The sequence below is a fragment of the Neofelis nebulosa genome, chromosome 7, assembly GCF_028018385.1.
Source record: "Neofelis nebulosa isolate mNeoNeb1 chromosome 7, mNeoNeb1.pri, whole genome shotgun sequence".
Classification (NCBI taxonomy): domain Eukaryota; kingdom Metazoa; phylum Chordata; class Mammalia; order Carnivora; family Felidae; genus Neofelis; species Neofelis nebulosa.
Genome location: NC_080788.1, coordinates 41,452,672 through 41,475,133, shown reverse-complemented (window position 1 = coordinate 41,475,133; position 22,462 = coordinate 41,452,672). Strand labels below are relative to the sequence as shown.

At 36.7% G+C, this 22,462-nt stretch overlaps 1 protein-coding gene across 20 annotated transcripts in view; it reads right to left on the bottom strand.

Annotated features, from left to right (window-relative positions):
- Window positions 1-22,462, bottom strand: part of CSNK1G1 (casein kinase 1 gamma 1) — a 170,959-nt gene that overhangs the window by 71,226 nt on the left and 77,271 nt on the right. For all 20 annotated transcript variants that reach the window (XR_009264070.1, XR_009264072.1, XM_058737428.1 and 17 more), the window contains 2 exons: window positions 14,713-14,753; window positions 8,006-8,075 (listed from right to left, as the gene is read on the bottom strand). Coding sequence is in view for 18 of the 20 variants with exons in the window: in XM_058737428.1 (XP_058593411.1) it covers window positions 8,006-8,075; window positions 14,713-14,753 (111 nt within the window). In the remaining 2 variants the exon portion in view is untranslated. The remainder of the gene's footprint in view (window positions 1-8,005; window positions 8,076-14,712; window positions 14,754-22,462) is intronic.

Below are 22,462 nucleotides of genomic sequence, written 5' to 3'. Positions count from 1 at the left end.
GTATATTTCCATTTCTACAGAAAAGTAAGATCTTCAGTTTTCGATGTAAAACAGTAACTGCCTTAAGAATGCAAGGCCTTTGTAGACATTACCTCATTAAACCCTAGCAGGCCTAAAAACTATACAAGGCAGTTTTTCCTATTGTATCAGAAAGAAACTGAGGCACAGCAGGGCACATGGTTAATGCTGAGTCAAAGAATCAGTGGGAAAAACTGAGCCAACCTTTGCTCCTTGCTCCAATTCTTAGCTGTCTCCACTTATTCACATTGCCTATAATCAGAGATGTTAAATGTCTAAATCTCCAGTCCTTAAAATGTAATTTCAAAGCTGCCCATTTATACTCATTAAGATCAGTTTTTCCTGAATTTAGTAGTATATGTCTCCTCCCCCTACAATAACTCTAGCAGAGAGACTTCTGAAAAACTTACACGTGGAAAGAAAGGTCCAGGTTTCACTTTCTTTTATCCAGTTCATTATTTCATCCTTTCTTCTCTTGTTATGAAAAGTTTCTACCCAACTGGAGACCAAAAAGTTTCTTCTAAATTCCTTAAGGGCTCCTATATACTGGACATCAACGTTGAGGTATGTTACTTGTTCACAACTACTCTTGTTACATGATTCACTTCTATTTTAAGTAAAATTCCCACCTTTGCAATATCTCTGCAGCTTTTCTTATTTTTTTTCAGCTTTTCTTATTTTTAATTTTCCTGTTTAAACCAGCTTATTTACAATATACTCCTAAGGAAGTTCACAACATTACAGGAAGGTTTTGTCAATCTCACACTTTCTGATGATTTTCTTCAGATCTGTGCTTTATTCTTCTGTTGAAGGAAAACCATGTTCCTGTTAATTTAACAGTTGTCTAGATTCAAAGCTCTTTTTCTGGGACCAGAAAAACCTCCTACCTTTTCTTGATGACATATAAAACCATTCTCTCCTAGAAATCTCAAAATTGTAAAGTCTGACAAGCTCTATGAACATGGTCTTTATTCATAGTATAAAGGTTTCAGTGGGTGAAATGGCTTGCATAGGGTAGCACTGAGCTTCTCCGTTGTACACACAGCGTATACATTCAACGTAAGTGATTAATTTACTTTGGAAAGAAATGCTTCAAAACCTAGATTGCCCAAGACCATAAAAGGCTTTGGAAGTAACAAAGGCAGCCTTCTAAAGCATAAAATTTGAGGGCACAATGTGAAACAGGAAATCCTACTCTTTCATGGGAGAGGGGGATAGTTCTGGGCCTTTGCTTCAGTTAAAAACACTCTCACGACTATCTTCTACCACTCTATTATAATTAGGTAAGGGATAATGGGTGGAAGTCCTCAGGAATCTACTAGGGATATGTGTATGTATACACACAAGAAAAAAGTCTGTGTAAAAACATTCCTAGTTCAGGTGTGCCTACCCTGTGACTGGGTAAGTAAGTTACCAAACTCTCCTGTGCTCAAAAATGGGAAAAGTGAAACATAACCAACGATATGAAGTACCTACTGGATACTTCAGTTCACTTATTTTCTCGCCCAATAAGATTTTGGCTGGACTTTGTTACACTGTGAAACTGCAGTAAGTATCTTGTTGTCTTTTTAAATTTGAGGATTAACATCTCCTTTACAAGACAGCCAAAGCAGAATGCTCATTAGCAGATTAGAATAGCTGCTGAAAATCCAGGACATGGCAGCTCAGGCTTAGATCAACTATGACATGACAGTTATTCTCAGAGTCCCTAAGATTTTTCCCAGGCAGTCTGCTGGGTGGAAATGGAATTAACTGTTTAAGCAGAGCAAAGGGAGTTCCTCCACTACCTTCAAGATCTCTCAATACAATTAAGAAGGCTGCAGAAGCAAAGAGACCATTGTAGTGTCTGTCTGTATTACATTTATGCCTTTCAAAATGTCAAGTGAAGTGATGAGAATTTACCATACCCTACTCTAGTACTTTCTCTAAAAAGGCCAGTTATTATTCAAAACCACTGTTCCTAAGAAATAGTTAACTCTGAGAACATTAATAGATGGCAACTTTATAGCTCCTTCTGGTGAAGTCAAAGGTCTCCACCCTATTTGATTTATTTGCATTCTCATTTCTCTATCTGGAGTCCTCTTTTCTTGCCATTTGCCTACTCCTCCCTTCCCCATCCTTTTTCATCTGTTCCTGCCCTTGCTCACGCCTTCCCTCTCCCTCCCTTTCTCTCCTGTCACTTTAGCTGCATGCTTGGTTCTGGTTTATTCATCTTTTATTAATTTAGCAAATATACACTAGGCCTTTACCATATGACCAGTCCATATGTAGCTATGAATCTTCAGGCTCATACTGTCCCCTCTCTCATGTTTAGGCCTCCTATCTGTTTAGGCCTCTGGTTTTGCCCCATCTTGGCCTCAAATGTGTCATCCACCAAGTCTATTCCTTTGTGTTAGGATACCAGGAAAAGTGCTGTACTGGATAAAGGATTAGTGGGCTGGGAAATCTTAAAATTGATGATGTATATATATGTATATATATATATATATATATGTGTATATATATACACATATATATATATATATACTCTCCTAAGTAAAAGGACCCTGAGAGCACAGGGAAACCCAAAAACAATCTCATAACATGAACATGAGTTTGGGACTTACCCATAATGACTATAACACAATTACCACAACGTCGATGATTTAAAAAAAATGAAAAGAAAACAAGATGGTTACTTGCACCTGCTGACTGCAAAGGTTGCAGCCTTTAATTATCATGATTAAATACTACTGTTCTCTCTTATGAAGCCGGCCCATTGTATCAAACAAATACTAAAGCAACTAGGAGGGCAAGCAAGTTCCAGGGAATCCAGAGTCGATTTTTAAGCCATGACTCCTACTCTTATATATTCAGAACAATCTATAGAAGCTAAATATGAAAAGAAAAGCATAAATGTGCTCACTGCCAAAGCCCTCTGTGCTTTGAAAAATCAGAACACAGTGATTTAAGAAGGAATGAAATAAAAATAAGACAAAACTGAAGAAATTATTTTCCAACAGTGAAGAATATAATACTTTTTCATAGTTAATCCTTACATACCATTGCAGTTTCACACTTAAAAAATACTGTTTTTCTTTGTAGTAACTTTGGAAATCCTCCAGTAATCTCAGACTCAATGAGTACAACCACTTTATGCAAATAAAAATCTACCCCATCCCCAGCCATCTCATTATGTGAAAACACTAGGTAATGGTCCCATTTTGATTCACTTGGCCATTGGAAATTCACTTTGGCAGGGTTCTATTTATAATGTAATTAACTTAAAAATTTTTTTATATCTTTTGAAACCAAGGAAGTTACCAAGCATAAATATCTGCACCAGGATGTTTCTTGTAGAGTAACATGTGATTTTTTAAAAAAATTTTATTCAATCTTAGGTTCAAATAGTTTTTTTAAAAAGTCACGTATTCTAACCTTCTACCCAATGCACAAATCTCCCTCAAAATATCCAGAATGCATAACCGTTCAACTTCTGCCTGAAAACTGCCTTTCCCCTATGAGACGAGAAATCCTACTGCATAAAACAGCTTATTCCAGTTCACAATTTGTTTTTCTTCCTACAAGAAAGTGTTTGGAAAGAAAGGAAACAAGACATTGTAGCACTTTATTATCATTTGTTGAACTTATGCCTGAAACTGTTAACATGTGGCCCAGGATAAATGGGGACAGAAATGGGTTACTTGGTGATAGAAGAGGAAGGAGGGAGACCATAAATGCACTGCTGCAGTCTTTTAAAAAACTAGATGTTATAATAATAATAATGATGATGATACATAATCAGGGGAAAAATGCAAAAATAAAAAAGGATTAATTTAAAAACTTAAGAGTGCCACCACTTTCCATTTCTAATCATACTCTTCAAAGGTAATCATTATTAAATTTTTGTATATCCAATCAGGTATTTTCTATGCTCATGTGGACACAGCTGTACTATATATGTATTTCTTATTATACTATACAAACATGACACTAGACTGTTTTGTAAACCTTTTCACTTAAAAATATATTGGGGGATATTTCCATATCAGTACATAGGGCTCTACCTTCTTTTTAATAGCTAATTTCACAGGTATAAATATACCATTTATTTATCCAGGTCCATAGTGATGACATTTAGATTACTTCCACACTATTCTAATTGTTATACAAAGCCAGAATTTATCCTTCCTATAATTTCTTTCAATAATTTCTTTTAAATCATTTGGAATAAACCTAACCTACCATTTAACAGCTCTTTAAACATTTGAAAATCACCATCATATGGGGGAAATGGGAAACTAAATATAAGTGTTGAGCTCTAATATCAGAAATCAATAGGGGAAAGGATTTCCTCAAATAAAAACAATCTAAATGTCTGACAACACAAAATAGTCGGTGGGTGCCTACATTATGGCCTATGAAGAAGATGGGCTATTACACAATTATTAGAAACATAAAGACTCTGCAGCATTACAATAAATACTGTAATGCTAAATGAAAGAAGATGTAGTTACAGGTAACTGAGATTAACCATGAAACATGTCTGCAAATGAAGAGATATTCAAATGAAACGTAGCGGAGTTAGGGTAGTAAGAGCATGGATCATCATTTCTTTTCAAAATATCCTTTCATATTTTATAATTTAATTTCTACCATGAATGAAAAAAAAAATGATAGCTATTATGATGATCAAGATGATCATTCTCAGTTTCAAGGTCCTCTTTACTTTCTTCCCTGATTATCTTGGAGATACCAATCGTCATAGTAAATAATCAGGTCTTGAAATTTCTTGATGGCAAAGTTACAATCAGCCAACAAAGCATGAGGTGTGACTGCCCACAAGAGAAGAGAATGGAATGGAAGGGAAGATGGTAGAGATCAAAGAAGGGACAGTCAGGAAGAGCTCCAGCTTAAATTGTGTTCACAATCATCTAGCGCCACCATTCTATCTTCGTGTGCATAGGGAACTGATTATGAATTTCCAGATCATATCATATGGTCAGGGCAATGGGGTCAAAAACCCAAGGTAATGATTAAGACCTGGATACTTAAGAAGGAAGAAATGGTCACACTCCCAAGCCAATATAAAAGTTCCTATTTCAGAAATTTAAAGTCCCAGGGAGCCTAGGTGGCTCAGTTGCTTAAGCGTCTGACTCTTGATTTCGGCTCAGGTCATGATCTCACAGTTCATGAGTTTGAGCCCAGTGTCGGGCTCTGCACTGACAGTGTGGAGCTTGACTGGGATTCTCTCTCCCTCTCTGTCTGCCCCTCCCCCTCCCAAAAGAAATAAGTAAATATTAGAAAAAAAAAAAAAAAAGAAATGTAAAGTCTCACAACATGGTCAGAATAGCATTTTTTAATTTAAAAGCATTCATTCCTCCCCCAAAAATTCATCCATTTTAAAGGACTGATTAATTCCTTGAACAAATCTAAATCACAATGCGTTTTTTTTTTAAACTATTCCTTGTCATGATACCCAAATATTTTGCAAATCACTGGCGTATGATGAATAATGACAGACAAACACTAGTGCATAAAAACAACAATTAGATTATTTTGGTCTCTGTGTGCCTTTGGCATGAAAGGTTGTTTATTTACAATGCCACATCACCTTGGTTCTGAAGAGAGTGGCATATAAGCTCTGGCTGGTTAAACATTAACTAGTGATAAGTCACATTTGCAGCTGGAACTCACTCTAGAAAAATAGGGAGAGAAATGTTTGTGCTTGTAAGTTAGAACTAGGAGTTCATGCCTTTATTTATTTATTCATTCATTCATTCTTTATTTTTGAGAGAGAGAGGCAGAGCACGAGTGGGGGACAGACAGAGAGAAGGAGGGAGGGAGACACAGAATCCGAAGCAGGCTCCAGGCTCTGGGCTGTCAGAGAGACAGAGAGGGAGACATAGAATTCAAAGCAGGCTCCAAGCTCTGAGCTATCAGCACAGAGACCCATGTGGGGCTTGAACCCATGAACCGCGAGATCATGACCTGAGCTGAAGTTGGATGCCCAACTGAATGAGCCACCCAGGGGCCCCCATGCTTACATTTATAATAAGACATGGTCAAATCCTGTCTACTTTCTTGTCAACTGATTTACTTTTAAAATAAATTTCCTTTTTTGGCCATCCTCAGGAAATATTTTTATTAATAACTTGGCAAAAATCTAAAAAGGCAAAAACTTATCAAATCTTCCTAACTTTTTTCTGTCACAAAAATACTTCCTAACTACCTACTATGTGGAAGAATTATGTTAGGACTTGAGATAAACTTGAGACACAAGGGTGCAGAAGAGACAAGCCTTGTTCTCGGGAGCTTATGGTCTTATTGCAGGGCTGGGGGATGGAATGTGTAATTACAATTAAAGAACATTCAATATGTAATCACCAGTAACAGAATCAAGACTGAAAAATATCCCAATATGGCATTAAAGATGTTTAAGTGCTCAAAATCAATTATATTACCACAAAATTCAGAAAGCCTGGGTTAATGCCAACATATATATATATATATATATATATATATATATATATATATATATATATATATATAAAAGAGGTAAAGTTTCCAGTTGAATAAAACTCCATAAAAGCATAAAGGTCAACTAGTGAAATGGCTGTTAAAATAGCTCATCTAAATTAATAGAAATATCATAAATGAGTTGTAATAATTGTCACCCTGAAATTTAAAAAACACAAACAACATAACAGCTAACTTTAAGTAAGTTCAGTTCTGGGGGGCACCTGGGTGGCTGAGTTGGTTGAGCATCTCACTCTTGATTTTGGCTTGGATCATGATCCCATGGTTCATAGGATCGAGTCCTACATTGGGCTCTGCTCTGACAGCAGAGAACTTGTTTGGAATATTCTCTCTCTCTCTCTCTCTCTCTCTCTCTCTCTCTCTTTCTCCCCCCTCCCCCGCCCCCATCCCCCCCATTGTGCGCGCTCTCTCTCTCAAAATAAAAAATAAATACATAAACTTAAAAAGAAAGTTTAGTTCTGGAAAGACAAGCCTCAAGTTATACATGTCCTGTAAACTAAATGAACAAACATATACTAAGAAGCTATTGTGAGTAAGAAGTCATTTTAGGTTCAGTGAAGGCAAATGCCTATCATGGCCTTGCTAGGTTAGGACTATGGCTGATTACTGTCACAGTCAGTGTGTAAGACAACTTGAATAACACTGTGTGGCTATTATATAATTCTCTATATTCTAGGAAGTGAAACTCAAATTCCTTCAATAGTACCTTCAATAAGTGGTACTTGAAATAAAAACATGCTTCAGTCATTCAGGTAAAACCATCACACTGAAGAAAGCAAAAAGTAGAGGAATGTCTAACTAATGTCAAACAATGAAACTAGTGCTGAACAATTTCATCTTCTGCAAGCAATATCCCATAGGTACAACCTCCTTAGGGTTGGTAACATTTGCTTACTCAAGATATTTTCCTGGAAGCCAGTAAGATATTTCAGAAATTAGATTTTTTAGATAAAAAATAGGCACGTTTAAAAAAATATATAAACTTAATTTTAAAAACTCCTCAAAGGTCTTAGGTTATTACAATAACATAAGCGAGGTCTTTCAAATGGATAAAATGACAATGTTATGGTATTTCAGAACATGTATTTTAGTAGATCCTCAAAGTAGATACGTAGTCTCACTATCATAAAATATTGTTTGCAAATTACCAACCCCTCCTCTTTTCTTTTGGTGTAAAGAAATGAGAAGAGAATGAAATTACCATAAAGCAACACTTCAAACCAGTGTGTTTCAGGTGGTTTGTGGTCATAGTCATGGCATCATAAATCCCCAATCAAATGGCCCTCCAGGAGTCAGAGAGCAAGTAGCTTTAGTTGACTGTGTTTAATTACCTATCCAGCAAGCAGGGGAGATACGTGGTCTGGTAAAAAAAAAAAAAAAAAAGTCCAGTAGACAAGAAAATGTGCATACTTTTGGTCTTTCAGCTAAGCTATAGGCTAAGTACATGGAGAAAACAGACTTGACTTACCTGCACTGCCGAGCTGTTTATAAAACCTGTATTCTAAATGAAGCTGTGGAGCACGTGATTTTATTGGTTCCTGAAACCCAAGAAGAGAAATTGTGATCAGATTTAGACAAATAAAAAATTTTTCCATTCCTAGGTTTTCAAAGTAAACCAGGGCCAAGACCACTTAGTATTTTAGAGATGATATCCATATATGATAGCATTTTCTTACCACAATTTCTCTTTGAAAGCACAACTAGGGAAGGATGAAGGTGAAGTATATACAATCCCTTCCATGGATATTTAAATACACATACTCTGTATGAGCCATCATTCAACAACAGCTCCCTCACCAAAAAGTATTCTTCTGAAATACATTCTCCTAGGAAACCAGATGCCAAACCTTTTAATTAAATACCAGCATGTATTCCCTGCTTGTTTTATTATGAATTTTGGGTGATAAATAGGTTTATTATTTTTAGAAAAATATGACATATGCTCAGAAAACAATTTCAAATACACAAAAATTAGGAAGAGAGCAAAAATAATCTGAGATTCTATCATTTTAAAGAAAAGCACTATTAATGTTTTGGTGAATGTCCTTCCAAATATTTATTCATACACATATTTATATGTAATATATACTCAAAAATATATTTAAAATAAATGAGATCATAGTATATTTGCTCTTCTGTAATGTATCTTTAAGTTCAACAATGTAATAATGACATCTATCCATGGCCATACATAGCTTTATATAATTTTTTAAGTAGGCTCTGCACCCAATGTGAGGCTTGAACTCACAATCCTGAGATCAAGAGTCACATGCTCTACCAACTGAGGCATCCAGGTGCCCCATAAAGCTTTATATAAATTTTAATGGCTGTAGTGTTTTTGTGTATGCGTGTGTGTGCACGTGCACATGCATACATGTACATACCATAATTTTCAGACATCTTGGACTGTTTTCAGTTTTCATTATTACAAATAAAGCTGTTGGAACATTATATGAATATTTATTTTTACACTTAAGAGAGTTAAAGATTGTAATTGCAATTAAAATATGTATCTTTAATCAATATGATGTTCAAGTTTACAAAAACAGTTTTCTAAAGCCCTTGGAGATAAAACAGCCAAATTACCAGGTCATTTTGTTCTACATTGAACTTCAAGAACTGGCTGGTTAATTATTCTCAACTGACTGTATAGTAGACTAGTTAGCAAGAAAATCAAACATTACCCTAGAAGACTGATCTACGTACCCTTTAGGATAGCTATTATCAAAAACGCAGAAAGTAAGCGTAGGTGAAGATGAGTAGAAATTGGAACTCTTGTGCATTGCTGGTGGCAATGTGAAATGGTATAGTTATTATGGAAAACAGTATGGTAACTTCTCAAAAAATTAAGCAGAATTACCACATGATCTAGCAATTCCATTTCTGGATATATACCTGAAAACACTGAAAGTGGAGACTCAAATTGATATTTGTACACCTGTGTTCATAGCGGCATTATTCGCAATAATCAAAAAGTAGAAGCAACCCAAGTATCTATCAACAAATGAGTAAACAAAATATGATTACCTTTAGTTCTACACATACGTAGAATATCATTCGGCCATAAAAAAGAAAGACATTCGGACATATATTACAACATGGATAAAACTTGAAGACATTGTGCTAAATGAAATAAGCCAGACATAGGGCGCCTGGCTGGCTCAGTCAGAAGAGCATGCAACTCTTTTTCTCAGTGTCGTGAGTTTGAGCCCCATGTTGGGTATAGAGATTACTTCAGAATAAATAAACTTGGAAAGGAAAGGTGAAAGGAGAGAAAGGAGAAAGGAGAAAGGAGAAAGGAGAAAGGAGAAAGGAGAAAGGAGAAAGGAGAAAGGAGGAGAACGGAGAAATGAAAAGGAAAAGGAAAAGGAAAAGGAAAAGGAAAAGGAAAAGGAAAGGCATCTGCCAGACACAAAAGGACAAATACTGCATGATTTCACTTATATGAGGTACCTAAAGCAGTCAAATTCACAGAGAGAAAACTCAATTGTGGTTGCCAGAGGCTATGAGGGTGGGGATGGAGAGTCAGTGTTTAATGGGTACAGAATTGTAGTTGAAGAAGATGAAAAAGTTCTGGAGATGATGGCAATGGCTGCACAACAATATGAATGTACTTAATGTCACTGAGCTGTTCACTTAAAAATTATTAAAATGGTAAATTCTAGGGGCACCTGGGTAACCCAGTTGGTTAAGCATCCGACTCTTGATTACTGCTCAGGTCATGACCTCACAGTTCTAGGGTCTAAGCCACTGCTTGGGATCCTCTCTCTCCCTCTCTCTGTGCCCCTCCCCTGCTTGTGCTCACACTCTCAAAAATAAAAACTCTGAAAAAAATGATAAATTCTAGATACAATTCTCTATCAGATATGCGAGTTTTAAATATTCTCTCCCATTCCATGGGTTGCCTTCTCACAATGTTCAGAGTCCTTTGATATATAAAAGTTTTTAATTTTTATGAAGTCTAATTTATCTTTTTTCTTTTCTTCCTTGTGCTTTTTGTATCATATCAAAAAAATCACTGCCAAATCTAATGTCATGAAGCTTTTCCTCCAAGTTTTCTTCTAAGAGATTTATAGTTTTGGCTCTTAAATTTAGGTCTCTGATACATTTTGAGTTAATTTTTTACATAGGATGCAAGGTAATGGTTCAACTTCAATGCATGTGGATATCTGATATTCCCAAAAACATTTGTTGAAAAAACTGTCCTTTCTCAGGTGAATGGTTACTTGTCCTCTTTTTAAGACAGGTTCAAAGAAAGGAGATCCCACAGCTTCCCTTGACAATTTATGCTGACGTTTAACACATTTCACGATTTCAAAGGTATTTTAAGTAGTTTAAATCTCTACTACCAAAACTTAAGTCTATTTCTCTTTTGTCCTCAACAAGATAAAATAGCTCTTCAATAACCTGTGAATACTGTAACAACTATCCTCAAATTACAAAACTATTCAATCATTTCTTAGACATCTCTTATTGAGGCATAGTAATTTTAATTCCTTTAACCTTTCCTCATTGGTCCTATTGAATTCTTTGATCATCTTTGAAAGTTCTTCCTGCACCCACTTGAAGTTTTTGCATTTTTCTTAAGAAATAGAATCCATAAATCACAGAATTCAGAAGTTCCTTGAAGTTATCTAGTCTATCCATTTGCTTCTAGGAAGGTTTTTCTAAATAAATTCAGAGGCTAAAATAGTTCATACCCCTAATGAGCTCTATGAAAGAACACATATCCTTCTTTGATTATAAAATCAGCAATCATCAGGGGCACCTGGGTGGCGCAGTCGGTTAAGCGTCCGACTTCAGCCAGGTCACGATCTCGCGGTCCGTGAGTTCGAGCCCCGCGTCAGGCTCTGGGCTGATGGCTCGGAGCCTGGAGCCTGTTTCCGATTCTGTGTCTCCCTCTCTCTCTGCCCCTCCCCCGTTCATGCTCTGTCTCTCTCTGTCCCAAAAATAAATAAAAAATGTTGAAAAAAAAATGTATAAAATCAGCAATCATCAGAGTTGGGAGTTCAAGCTTCTCAAGATTCTTGTAGTCAAAAGAAAAAGTACATAAAGCTAAGTACACTCTAAATAATCACTTCTTTATTCATCTCTCTCTTCAAATAGGAAAGGATCACTCTGGAGAGCCTCCATCTGGTTTTAGATCTTCCACTGGAGCACCATTAAAGCAGCCAATTACAGAATTTGTCCTTCAGAACAATTGCTAATAATTCACAAGAACCCCAACAGAAACAGTGACAACAAATTAATATGGAAGCAGAGGTTGATCATTCTGTATGGTTTTTCTGGAGAAAAATGGAGCAATGAATGAAAAAGCCACAGATCCTTCTTCAAACATAATACTCTAAAACTTCACAGTAGATGCTGAGATAGGAAATATTTGACTTGATGTTGGGTAACTAAGCTAGCAGATTGAAAAAGCAAAAACTCTTTAGAGTTACAAGGCTGAATGTGGGCATGCATATCACATATATTTGGATAGCAGGAGCTTTTCATCATAGATGAAAGTGTTACTCCCTTCAAGCCAACCCCTTTAGCATATAGTTGAAGACTGCTCAGACAACTGAAGCTTCAAGGTGCTCTCCTGGAAAGACTATGAATACAGGACATTGTAAACACTAAATCTACATCTTGTGGCAGGCAGCAAGATTAACAGCATAAAGAGATTTTTTTTTTCTTTTTTTAACAATTGTTAGAAAACTGTTAAGGGGCACCCAGGTGGCTCAGTTGGTTGAGAGTCCGACTTCGGCTCAGGTCATGATGTCACAGTTCATGAGTTCGAGCCCCGCGTCAGGCTCTGTGCTGACAGCTCAGAGCCTGGAGTCTGCTTCAGATTCTGTGTCTCCCCTCTCTCTCTGCCCCACCCCCACTCATGCTCTGTCTCTCTCTGTTTTAAAAATAGATAAAACATTAAAATATATATATATATATATATATATATATATATATATATATGTAAAAGAAAGAAAACTTCTGTTAAAAAGAACCTGGGAAATCTTGGTGATGGGGGTAAAGGAAGGGCTCATTATACTATTTTATGTTGTGTATGGTTTTTTAAAAAGGTTCCTCCAAATCTAAGAAACAAGAGCCCAAAACGAAGATCTAAACAAAGTGGAAGGAAAACAGTACCAGCAGGGCTTCCTTGTATTTCTGTGCCAGATGCTGATTACATTTCCACAGAGGGCTGGCTATTTGCCAGAATCACAGTTATTCTGGAACACACATGTCTGCCTGAAATCCTAAACCGACAGCAGACGGCTACCTTGCAGGACAATAATGCTTAAGGCAAATTTTGCTGTTACAATGAAAAGAGCTCAGTTACTGCCCTCTTATCTCCCATGGAGAACACAGCCTAACAGCAAAAGAGGAGACCCACAGACAAGATTGCTATCCTACAAAAAGTCTTTATTTAAGATTTATTTCAAAGAGAAATGAGCTCCTGAGACACACCATACTAGATGACATGAGATCTACTTTTAGCCGTTATTCTAGGCCATACAAAGTAGAATAAAGTTTAATAAACTGTAAGTGAAATGCAGTGATCCATCATGTCAACAATACATTATATAAGCTTATCTAACTAGGTTGACTAGTATGAACTTGGAAGAAGAAATATAGATAGAAAAAATTGCCCCTAACAAAAAGGCTCTAGAGAGGTCTGGATAAATAAAGGGACAGTAACAAATATGCAGAATTGAGACAGTATTTTCAAGTGTTTCAGGAGCTACTCCTGGTTGCTAGTCCAACTTACCAAAGTCGTAAAACAGAAAAAGTAAAAAAGCAGATGAGCTAGAGAACACTTTTACAGAACCAAATTCCTATAAATAAAAACTATGGTGGGGCGCCTGGGTGGCTCAGTCGGTTAAGCGTCCGACTTCGGCTCAGGTCATGATCTCGAGCTCTGTGAGTTTGAGCCCCGTGTCAGGCTCTGTGCTGACAGTTCAGAGTCTGGAGCCTATTTCAGATTCTGTGTCTCCCTCTCTCTCTGGCCCTCCCCCATTCATGCTCTGTCTCTGCCTCAAAAATAAATAAACATTAAAAATAAATAAATAAAATAAAAATAAAAACTATGGTTAATCCTTTGATATTCAATCTGAGACAATGGTTGGCCTGCATTGTTACAGTATTACCTGTCTTCCTGCTCCCATTTCTCTAAAAAGAGTTCCAAGTCAACAAACAAAACCCTTGGTTCCCTAGCAGCTACCTGCTCTAAGCCCTGCTTCTGGTCTACATCTTTGCAAAGAAACCAATCTGATAACGTCTGATAGTTGTCTTCACAAAACACCTCTGACTCCTCCACAAAATGACAAGCTCAATCCACACACACAGCAGGTGTGGATGTGGTTAAGTGCAATTCGTTAGAAAAGAACAGCATTACTACAATCATCACAAGATACTTCCTTCAACCATTAACTCCTGTCTTCCAATTAATAAAGGCCCAAACTGGCTGCAAATCCTGGGAAACTTACCAGGACAAACATTTACACAGTTTCATAGAAACTAGTCATATGACATATTTCATATGACTAGAAATGATTATGTATCGACCTTAAATATAAAGAATTTTCTCCTAAAATTACTATTCCTCAAAAATAATACACATTTTTTAAGAGGATGCTATCTTTAATGACTAGGTTAGTTATTCATTAGTGCTGACAAAACCAAGTGAACTTTTTGCTTTGAATTTGACAAGATGTGTTTTTCACATTTGACGGATATTTAAGGCAATGAATTGATGATCAGATTTGGTCTTCTACTAAGTATATTAATAAATAAATACCTTACATTTTAAAAATGGATCAGTCAAGCAAAAGAAAATATAACATTTCCAATGCTTTTATCTTTTAAAATAGCACTATGAAAGGTACAAACCGCACAGAAATTACTAGTCTTCCAGTAATTTTTTTTTCTTCAAGCTATTTTTAATAACTATTTTTTGATGCAACTGTTGCTACAAGTATAGTTGGCATCATCTAACTATAGAGTGTTATACAGTGTGCAGTGATTCATCACTATAGCACTATATACGGTTAAAGGAAAATGACTATGTGGGACCATATGCAAGAGAAAAAAACATTACTATTTTTGTGAATGCTTACAACTATTTCCTGTGAAAAGATATGTGAAGGGTGAGGGCACCAAAATATAATTACTACAAACATAGATTCTACTCACCAGTTTGATAGCTACATATTCATTGGTGTAGAGATTTTTACCTAGGGGAAAAGCAGAATGTATATGTTTTAGTGACATTTATTTTGGGAAATGCAAAGCAAAATCTTAGCTTACAGGGTCATGAGAAAGGTCACGTTCCCAACGCTATTCACATATATGAAACATGATTTATAAGCGAAAAGCTAAAGAAATAATGAGACCCAGTAAGACAAGAATAGAAACCACTTGAGAATTTGGAAATTTAAGTTAGACGTGAGAACTTAGAAAAAAGAAAACAAGTCTCTTCTCTCTCACACACGTTTTGTTATTTATTATTTCCCGACAACTAAGCCATGAAGCAAACCAAGAAGTGCCAGAATGTCAAAGATGCAGAAATTTTAACTCTTGGCACAATAAACACAAACCCTCACTTTTTAAACTAACAAATGGGAATTATAGATTATTTGTCACTGCCCTAAAACTTACCTACTGTAAGTAGATGATTCTCAAAGCTGTTTGGCTTTTGCACCACAACTCTAGCTCTTTATATGCAGAAAACGGCTCTCTACCTGCATAACTTAAACATCTCAAGTTCTTCCTGAAATACTAAGGATTATTTACTCTCAACTTCTCTACTTCAATAAGTGGAATCATTACTCTCCTAGACATCTAGAGGAAGTGCCTGGAGTAAGGATGAGGATGAGGATGAAGGTAGCAATTACCCACTTTGTGAGCTCATACTACATGCTGGCTACGTAGCTGTCTTCACCTCCCCACCTCTACTCATTCTTAAAGGCGAATTTTAATTCCTCCAGAGTGTTTAGTGTATACCATGTGGTTTAGCCACTGCACTGGACTTCACATTTCTTCTTATACACTTGTCCTATCTTAATCAGCTAGACTATAAATATCTTGAGGGTAGGAAATATTTATCCAGCAGTTCTCTCAATGCCTCATCAACTGTTCTGCACATCACAGACACTCAAAACAAACACTGACTGATGAAAAGTTATCAGCACGTATAATTACTTTTTAAATAACACATAGAAGTAAATGTATTTACACACACACACACACACACACACACACACACGCGCGTACATGGCTAGATATAAAGGCATGGAGAAGGATATACAAAGATGTACATTAAAGACAGATACCATATGTTTTCACTCTTATGTGGATCCTGAGAAACTTAACAGGAACGCATGGGGGAGGGGCAGGAAAAAAAAAAAGAGAGAGAGAGGTTAGAGTGGGAGAGAGCCAAAGCATATGAGACTTAAAAACTGAGAACTGAGGGTTGATGGGGGGTGGGAGGGAGGGTAGGGTAGGTGATGGGTATTGAAGAGGGCATCTTTTGGGATGAGCACTGGGTGTTGTATGGAAACCAATTTGACAATAAATTTCATATATAAAAAAACAAATATAGAAAGATATACATTAAGGTATTAAAATGACTATTTCTTAAACACACACACACACACACACACTTTATCTTGGAAACAAAAGGCTGCTTACAATACTATTTTAACCAAGATCTAAACAACAGGCAGCCCTCTGCAAACTATACCATTATACTTTAATAAGGCTATCAGGTTGCTGAGCACCTTTATGTGTCAAAGAGTACACTAATTTAGGAATAACTTTTGTGTGCAAGTAACATAATAAAGAGGACTTGCCGACTGCCAGAAAAATACCTAAGATACCATTAAAGATGAACAACTTCTTTTTTAAAGAAACCAAAGTAGAAAACAGGTATTTTTTCCCTATATATTAATTGCATTCAGCTTCTAAAAGTCAATTTGTGTTTCTGATTAATCTTCCCACCAAAAACATTTTTAAAAATGTATCTGATGAAATTGTGAAAAGGAAACTAATAACTGGGAGAGGAATAGATGAGGCAGAAACAGCCAATGGAGGGAAATTAAAGTTCCCTGCATGTACAAAATTAAAATTTTTTTTTCTGTTTAAATAAACAAAAACAAAAAACTTCAGCTTAGCCACAGACTTATCTCACACCAGGTACAATTCTGCATAAAGATTTTTCAGGATAGCCCTTCCTGGCACAGTATAAGCATTATTATTGTGACCCCAAATCAATTCTGGCACAAGGCTGACCCTAAGAACTCAGTATTACTTAGAGAAAAACAGTCAATTTCAAGTTGTAAGTATGTTTAGGAGTCTTTCTGAATTAGACACACCCTCCCGCCAGTTTTTACAGTGAGAATTCCTATGGGAGACAGGGGTACCAAAATTCATCCCTCACTCATTTAAAGTATAACATGCCATTAGTGTCGAAGATAACTTAATCTTTGAAGTATATGTGTGAAGTAACAGATCTTTAATTCAATAGATACAACATTTAAAGTGAAGTATGGTAGTGGTAGAAATGTAATAGAGTAACCAACCTAGATTCTGATCTGTAAGTAAGAAAAGAGAGAAGGCAATTCAGGAGTTCTCAGGAAATAAATTCTTTTCTTTTTATCTTCCCTCTATGTCCTTCCCCCAAGAGTCTTAAAAAATGAGTAGGATTTTAAATAGTTGAAGAAGAGGAGGGGCGCCTGGGTGGCTTAGTCAGTTGGGTGTCTGACTTCGGCTCAGGTCATGATCTCACAGTTTCTGAGTTCGAGCCCCGCGTCAGGCTCTGTGCTGACAGCTTGGGGCCTGGAGCCTGCTTTGGATTCTGTGTCTCCCCCTCTCTCTGCCCCTCCCATGCTCATGCTGTGTCTCTGTCTTTCAATAATGAATAAATGTTAAAAAAAAAAAAAAATTAAATAGTTGAAGAAGCGGAAAAGGCATCCCAAAGCGAAGATGTATGAACAAACAAAAAAGTGACAAAGTAGATGGCACAGTCTAAGAATGATAGGTGGTCTGGGAGTAGACGGACCGTAAGTTGCATTGTGAGGATCAGGAAGTGGTAGGGACAGACAAAGAGGGGTTAGGGTAGAAACAGGGCTAGAAAAGTAAGACTTAGTATACATGAGAAAAGTCCTCAATGCCACTTAAAGTTTAAAACAGGGGCGCCTGGGTGGCGCAGTCGGTTAAGCGTCCGACTTCAGCCAGGTCACGATCTCGTGGTCCGTGAGTTTGAGCCCCGCATCAGGCTCTGGGCTGATGGCTCGGAGCCTGGAGCCTGTTTCCGATTCTGTGTCTCCCTCTCTCTGCACCTCCCCTGTTCATGCTCTGTCTCTCTCTGTCCCAAAAATAAATAAAAAACGTTGAAAAAAAAAAATTTAAAACAAAGTTTTTGAGTAGGGTAGTGACATGATCAAACCTGTGTTTTGAATAACCACTTGTGAGGAAACATAAGTGACCAATTAAAAAAATAAAAGACCAGAGGTAGGGGTAAGCATTTGAACATTTATTACCCATAATATGCAGATATCAGACATCTAAAATGAGTAACACTCAGTTCTCACCCTGCAGAGACTATAATCTAGCTCCTCACACAGGGCCTTGTACAGATGGCACACAAGTTTATTGAATTAATCACATAATGTGATGAGAGTTAAAAGAGAAATATGAACAAGTCAATAGAGGAGCCTGGATGAGGGAGTATAAAGCATCTGGCCACAAGTGGCACTCACAGTAAGTCTCAGAAGGACAGAGGAGAGAATAAAGGGTATTTCATAGTACATAAAAAATACTAATGTGAATAGTGAGATGAAAACATGATAGAAAATGCACAGAATCTGATATACTGCATGTGGACCGACATGAATGGAGCACAAAATAAATGGAGAAAAATGGTGAGAAGTCAGAAAGATCCAATAGGGACAGAGTGTGAATCACCTTGAATGCTAGCTTCTTACCCTAGGGTATGCACAACGAAACATATGTGGAGATGTGCCAGGGCATAAGCTATACAAATAAGGCACGCTTTTCCTAGATCCTCACTTTCCTTTGAAGATTTGGGAAAAATCTTTTTTATAGTAAAACAAACTTTTTATATTATAGAAATTGCACAGATTTCTTTTGAAGAAAAAAAAAAAAGGTAAGAGTTTAAAGAAATCCCAGGCACTTACAGATCTGCTTCTTCCAGAGTCCAGGGTGGGGATTGGAGGTGGGGGGGGGGGGGGAGGTCTCACCAATCAGCAGGTAAGCTTTTTCTCATTTTCCCCATTGGGCAGCCCAGGTTTCACAGTGTGTTTCGCTTTCTACAGTGTGAACCTGCCATCTCCCGTGAGGGTGGTACAGGGTATCTGCCAGGGGATGCCAGGGAGGGAGATGATTTAGCCATCTGACTGCTTCACATATAGACTTGCAGCTAAGCTCTCTGTTTTTACTCCTTCTCCCTACTTCATCCCTACTTTCTGAGCTCCTAGTGTCTCCAATTCTTTAGTTTAACTAGTGTAATTTATGTTACAAACCCCCCTACCCTTTCAATCATCAGCTTGCTCTGGACTGCTAAGTCAATTACCACTTAACTATCTACTCTCCAGCTTCAAAAATTTTATTAACATTTCTCACTTGTTTTCCTCTTCTCTCTCACTTTGTGTGTGTGTGTGTGTGTGTGTGTGTGTGTGTGTGTGTGTGTCTATTTATGCCTTAAAGAGGTCAAGAAGAATGTTCAACTCATCTTTTTAGCCCTGGCAACATATACAGTATCTGATATGTAATGGGTAACAGATGCTTGCTGCAGTGAAAACAAATTCATTTAACATTCAGGAGGTTCTGACAAAGTTCTAGGATAATAAAAAAAGAAGCCTAGGTTATAATCAGATATGGATAATCCTAAATGCATATATAGGAGTTTTGATTTCCTTATTCAGCTTGCTGTGAAACCAACAAAGGTCTCGTGCCACGAGTAAAAGCATAATGGTAAAAATTTTATTTTAAAAATATTAATATGGCCCCAAAGTATAAAATAAAAGAGAGGAGAATACCTAGAAAGAGGAGAGGAGAATACCTAGAAAGAAGATGAAGGGGAAGCTTTGATAGCAGAACATTTAAAGAATAAATGTTCTTTATGTGGTTATGAGCATTCCATGAGTTAGAATACGTGAAAGTACTTTCTAAACTGCAAAATGCTAGATAAATCTAATTTTTATCTACTTCTCTTATTATTGCAGGGTATTACCCAATAATTGCTGGAAGAAAACAACTTAAAAGTATGATTTATAATCAAGGCATTTCAATGAGACAAAACTAATAACCTTTGGAGTACCTGTAAATGTGAAGGAGAAGGAAAAGAGAAGGGTCAAAAAAGTCTTCATCAGTTGAGAACAGAAAGAACCACAAGACGAGGCACTCTGCCACTCTACCATTACGATGCCTCCCTCCAAGTTCCCACTAAACCAAAAAGTAATCTATAATTATGAAATGTTTCTCAGCTTCAAGTTTCGTTATCTATATAAAAAGTTGGAGCCCCTGGGTGGCTCAGTTGGCTAAGTGTTCGACTCTTGCTTTCGGCTCAGGGCATGATCTCGCAGTTTGTGGGTTCCAGCCCCAGGTCCGGCTCTGCACTAACAGCAGGAAGTCTGCTTGGAATTCTCTCTCTCTCTACCCCTCCCCCACTCACGTTCTCTCTCTGAAAATAGATGAATAAAGAATTTTAAAAATATAATCACAGAAACACAAGGAATAAGGAAGCCTATTAAGTTAACACCAAATGTGATAGCTGATACATCACAGAATGCTGACTTGTGTTTGCTTACTTTCTCTGGGGGCACCAAAAGAACTGAACACATGTCACCCTCTTCCAAAGCAATTATCCTTAATCCTAAGAGGCACTGGAGGTAACCAAATAATTCTCTTGTGCTATGCATCACTCAAATGAATTCCTTTGCCAGAGGCATCATGAAGACTGAACAGGCCAACACAAAATGCAGCCATGTAAAAGGCTAGATAATCACTCAGCCACCATCCTCCTCAGTGATATACTTAAAAATTTTGCTCTGGAAGAATTTAATTACAAAGATAGAGGGTTAAAATCCTGCCCATTTAAAATGAATGACTGCTTCAGCTAAAATAGATTTCTTAAATATATATATATATATATACATATCAATAACTGTGAGAAAGGCAGGCATTTTAATGGACAGCAAAATGCCACCGATGAGATGGCACGATCCCAAGCACTCAAAGCTTTTAGTATCTGTTGCACAAAATCCACAATGCTTCCCACGCTCACTTCCTGGCCATGAGTTCTTTTATTGTTAATGGAAATGAAACTGCATTACATAGTAGTTTTTGGAGCTTTACGTCTAAACTCAGCCTTTTGAAACAGCAGCCCTGGATGTGATGCTGCCCATAAAACCCACTGCACGAAGACTTCCTATTTTAGTAAGTCACCTACAGAGACAACATTTACTGTAAGCTTCATCAGACACAGCATTATTTCAAAGAACCAGCAGGCCTCAGTTCTCAAGAGTCACACTGATAAAGGAACATACACCCTCGGGTTCCCAGTTTAGTTAGATCTCTAGCTGTCACATTTTCTGGTCCTAAAATGAAAGTAGTACATTTATAAATCACTACCTAGAACTTGTAAAAACAAATAAACAAACAAAAAATCCAGCCAAATGAACTTGAGGTATTTTGTGTTAAAAGAAGAAACTGCTTTTTTGTAACTTTCATTGGTTACCATGTCTATTCAGGGCAAAGAGGGCAGGCTGGCCTAGCGCCTCTACTACCCAGAGAACATCTTTTTAAGTAGGTATTATGATTAGGGGTAAGAAGATAACAAATAGAACTATAGCTTTAAAGAAAAGAGCCACAAAGCTTTTTCATTTTTACTTAATTCTACTAGTGAACTCATACACTGTGCAGAAATGTTTCCCAAATGGTTAGCAGTTAACAACAAGAGTAATTTCTCCTTGTGCTATGTTTCTTGAAGGGATTACTTACCAATATTAGTAGTATATTATTAAAAAATTAAATCTTGCTCAACAACACCGGTAATGTTATAGAACATGTTTACTGTTAATATGCAAAAACAGGTCTTATTTATTCATTTATAAACATGTCTATTTTAGGCAATGTTTGTTAAAATGTTTTCTAAAGTGCAGGATGTGATCCACTAGTGAAGTGTGTTGGTCCTGACCAACATGTTTTAAAAAAAAAAAAAATAGTGTAAAATAAAAAATACAGTATACCACTCTTAGCATGGGTATTATTTCATTAAATGTCTGCTTCAGATATATATATATATATATATATACACACATATTAAATTGTGTATGCAGTGGATCATAGCGTATTTGTTTTAGTGTGTCATGGTCAATAAAACAAAAGCCACTAATAAAAACCTGTGGGTACCTGGGTGGCTTAATTGGTGGAGTGAATTCAACCCAAAACGGTAATAAGATACCATGGAAGAAACCTAACCAAAGAGGTAAAAGACTTGTATTCTGAAAAGGGTAAAACACTTACGAAAAAAATTGATGACACAAAGAATTGGAAAGACATTCCATGCTCATGAACTGGAAGAACAAATACTGTTAAAGTGTCTATACTCCCCAAAGCAATCTACACGTTTAATGCAATCCCTATCATTTTTTTTTGGAGCATTTTTTGGAGAACTAGAACAATCAATCACAAAATTTGTGTGGAACCACAAGAGATCCCAAATAGCCGAAACAACTTTGAAAAAGAAAAGCAAAGAAGCATCACAATTCTGGATTTCAAGTTACATTACAAAGCTATAGTTATCAAACAGTATGTTACTAGCACAAAAATAAACACAGAGATCAAAGAAACAGAACAGAAAACCCAAAAAGGGGACACAACTATCTGGTCAATTAATCTTCAACAAAGCTGGAAAGAATAC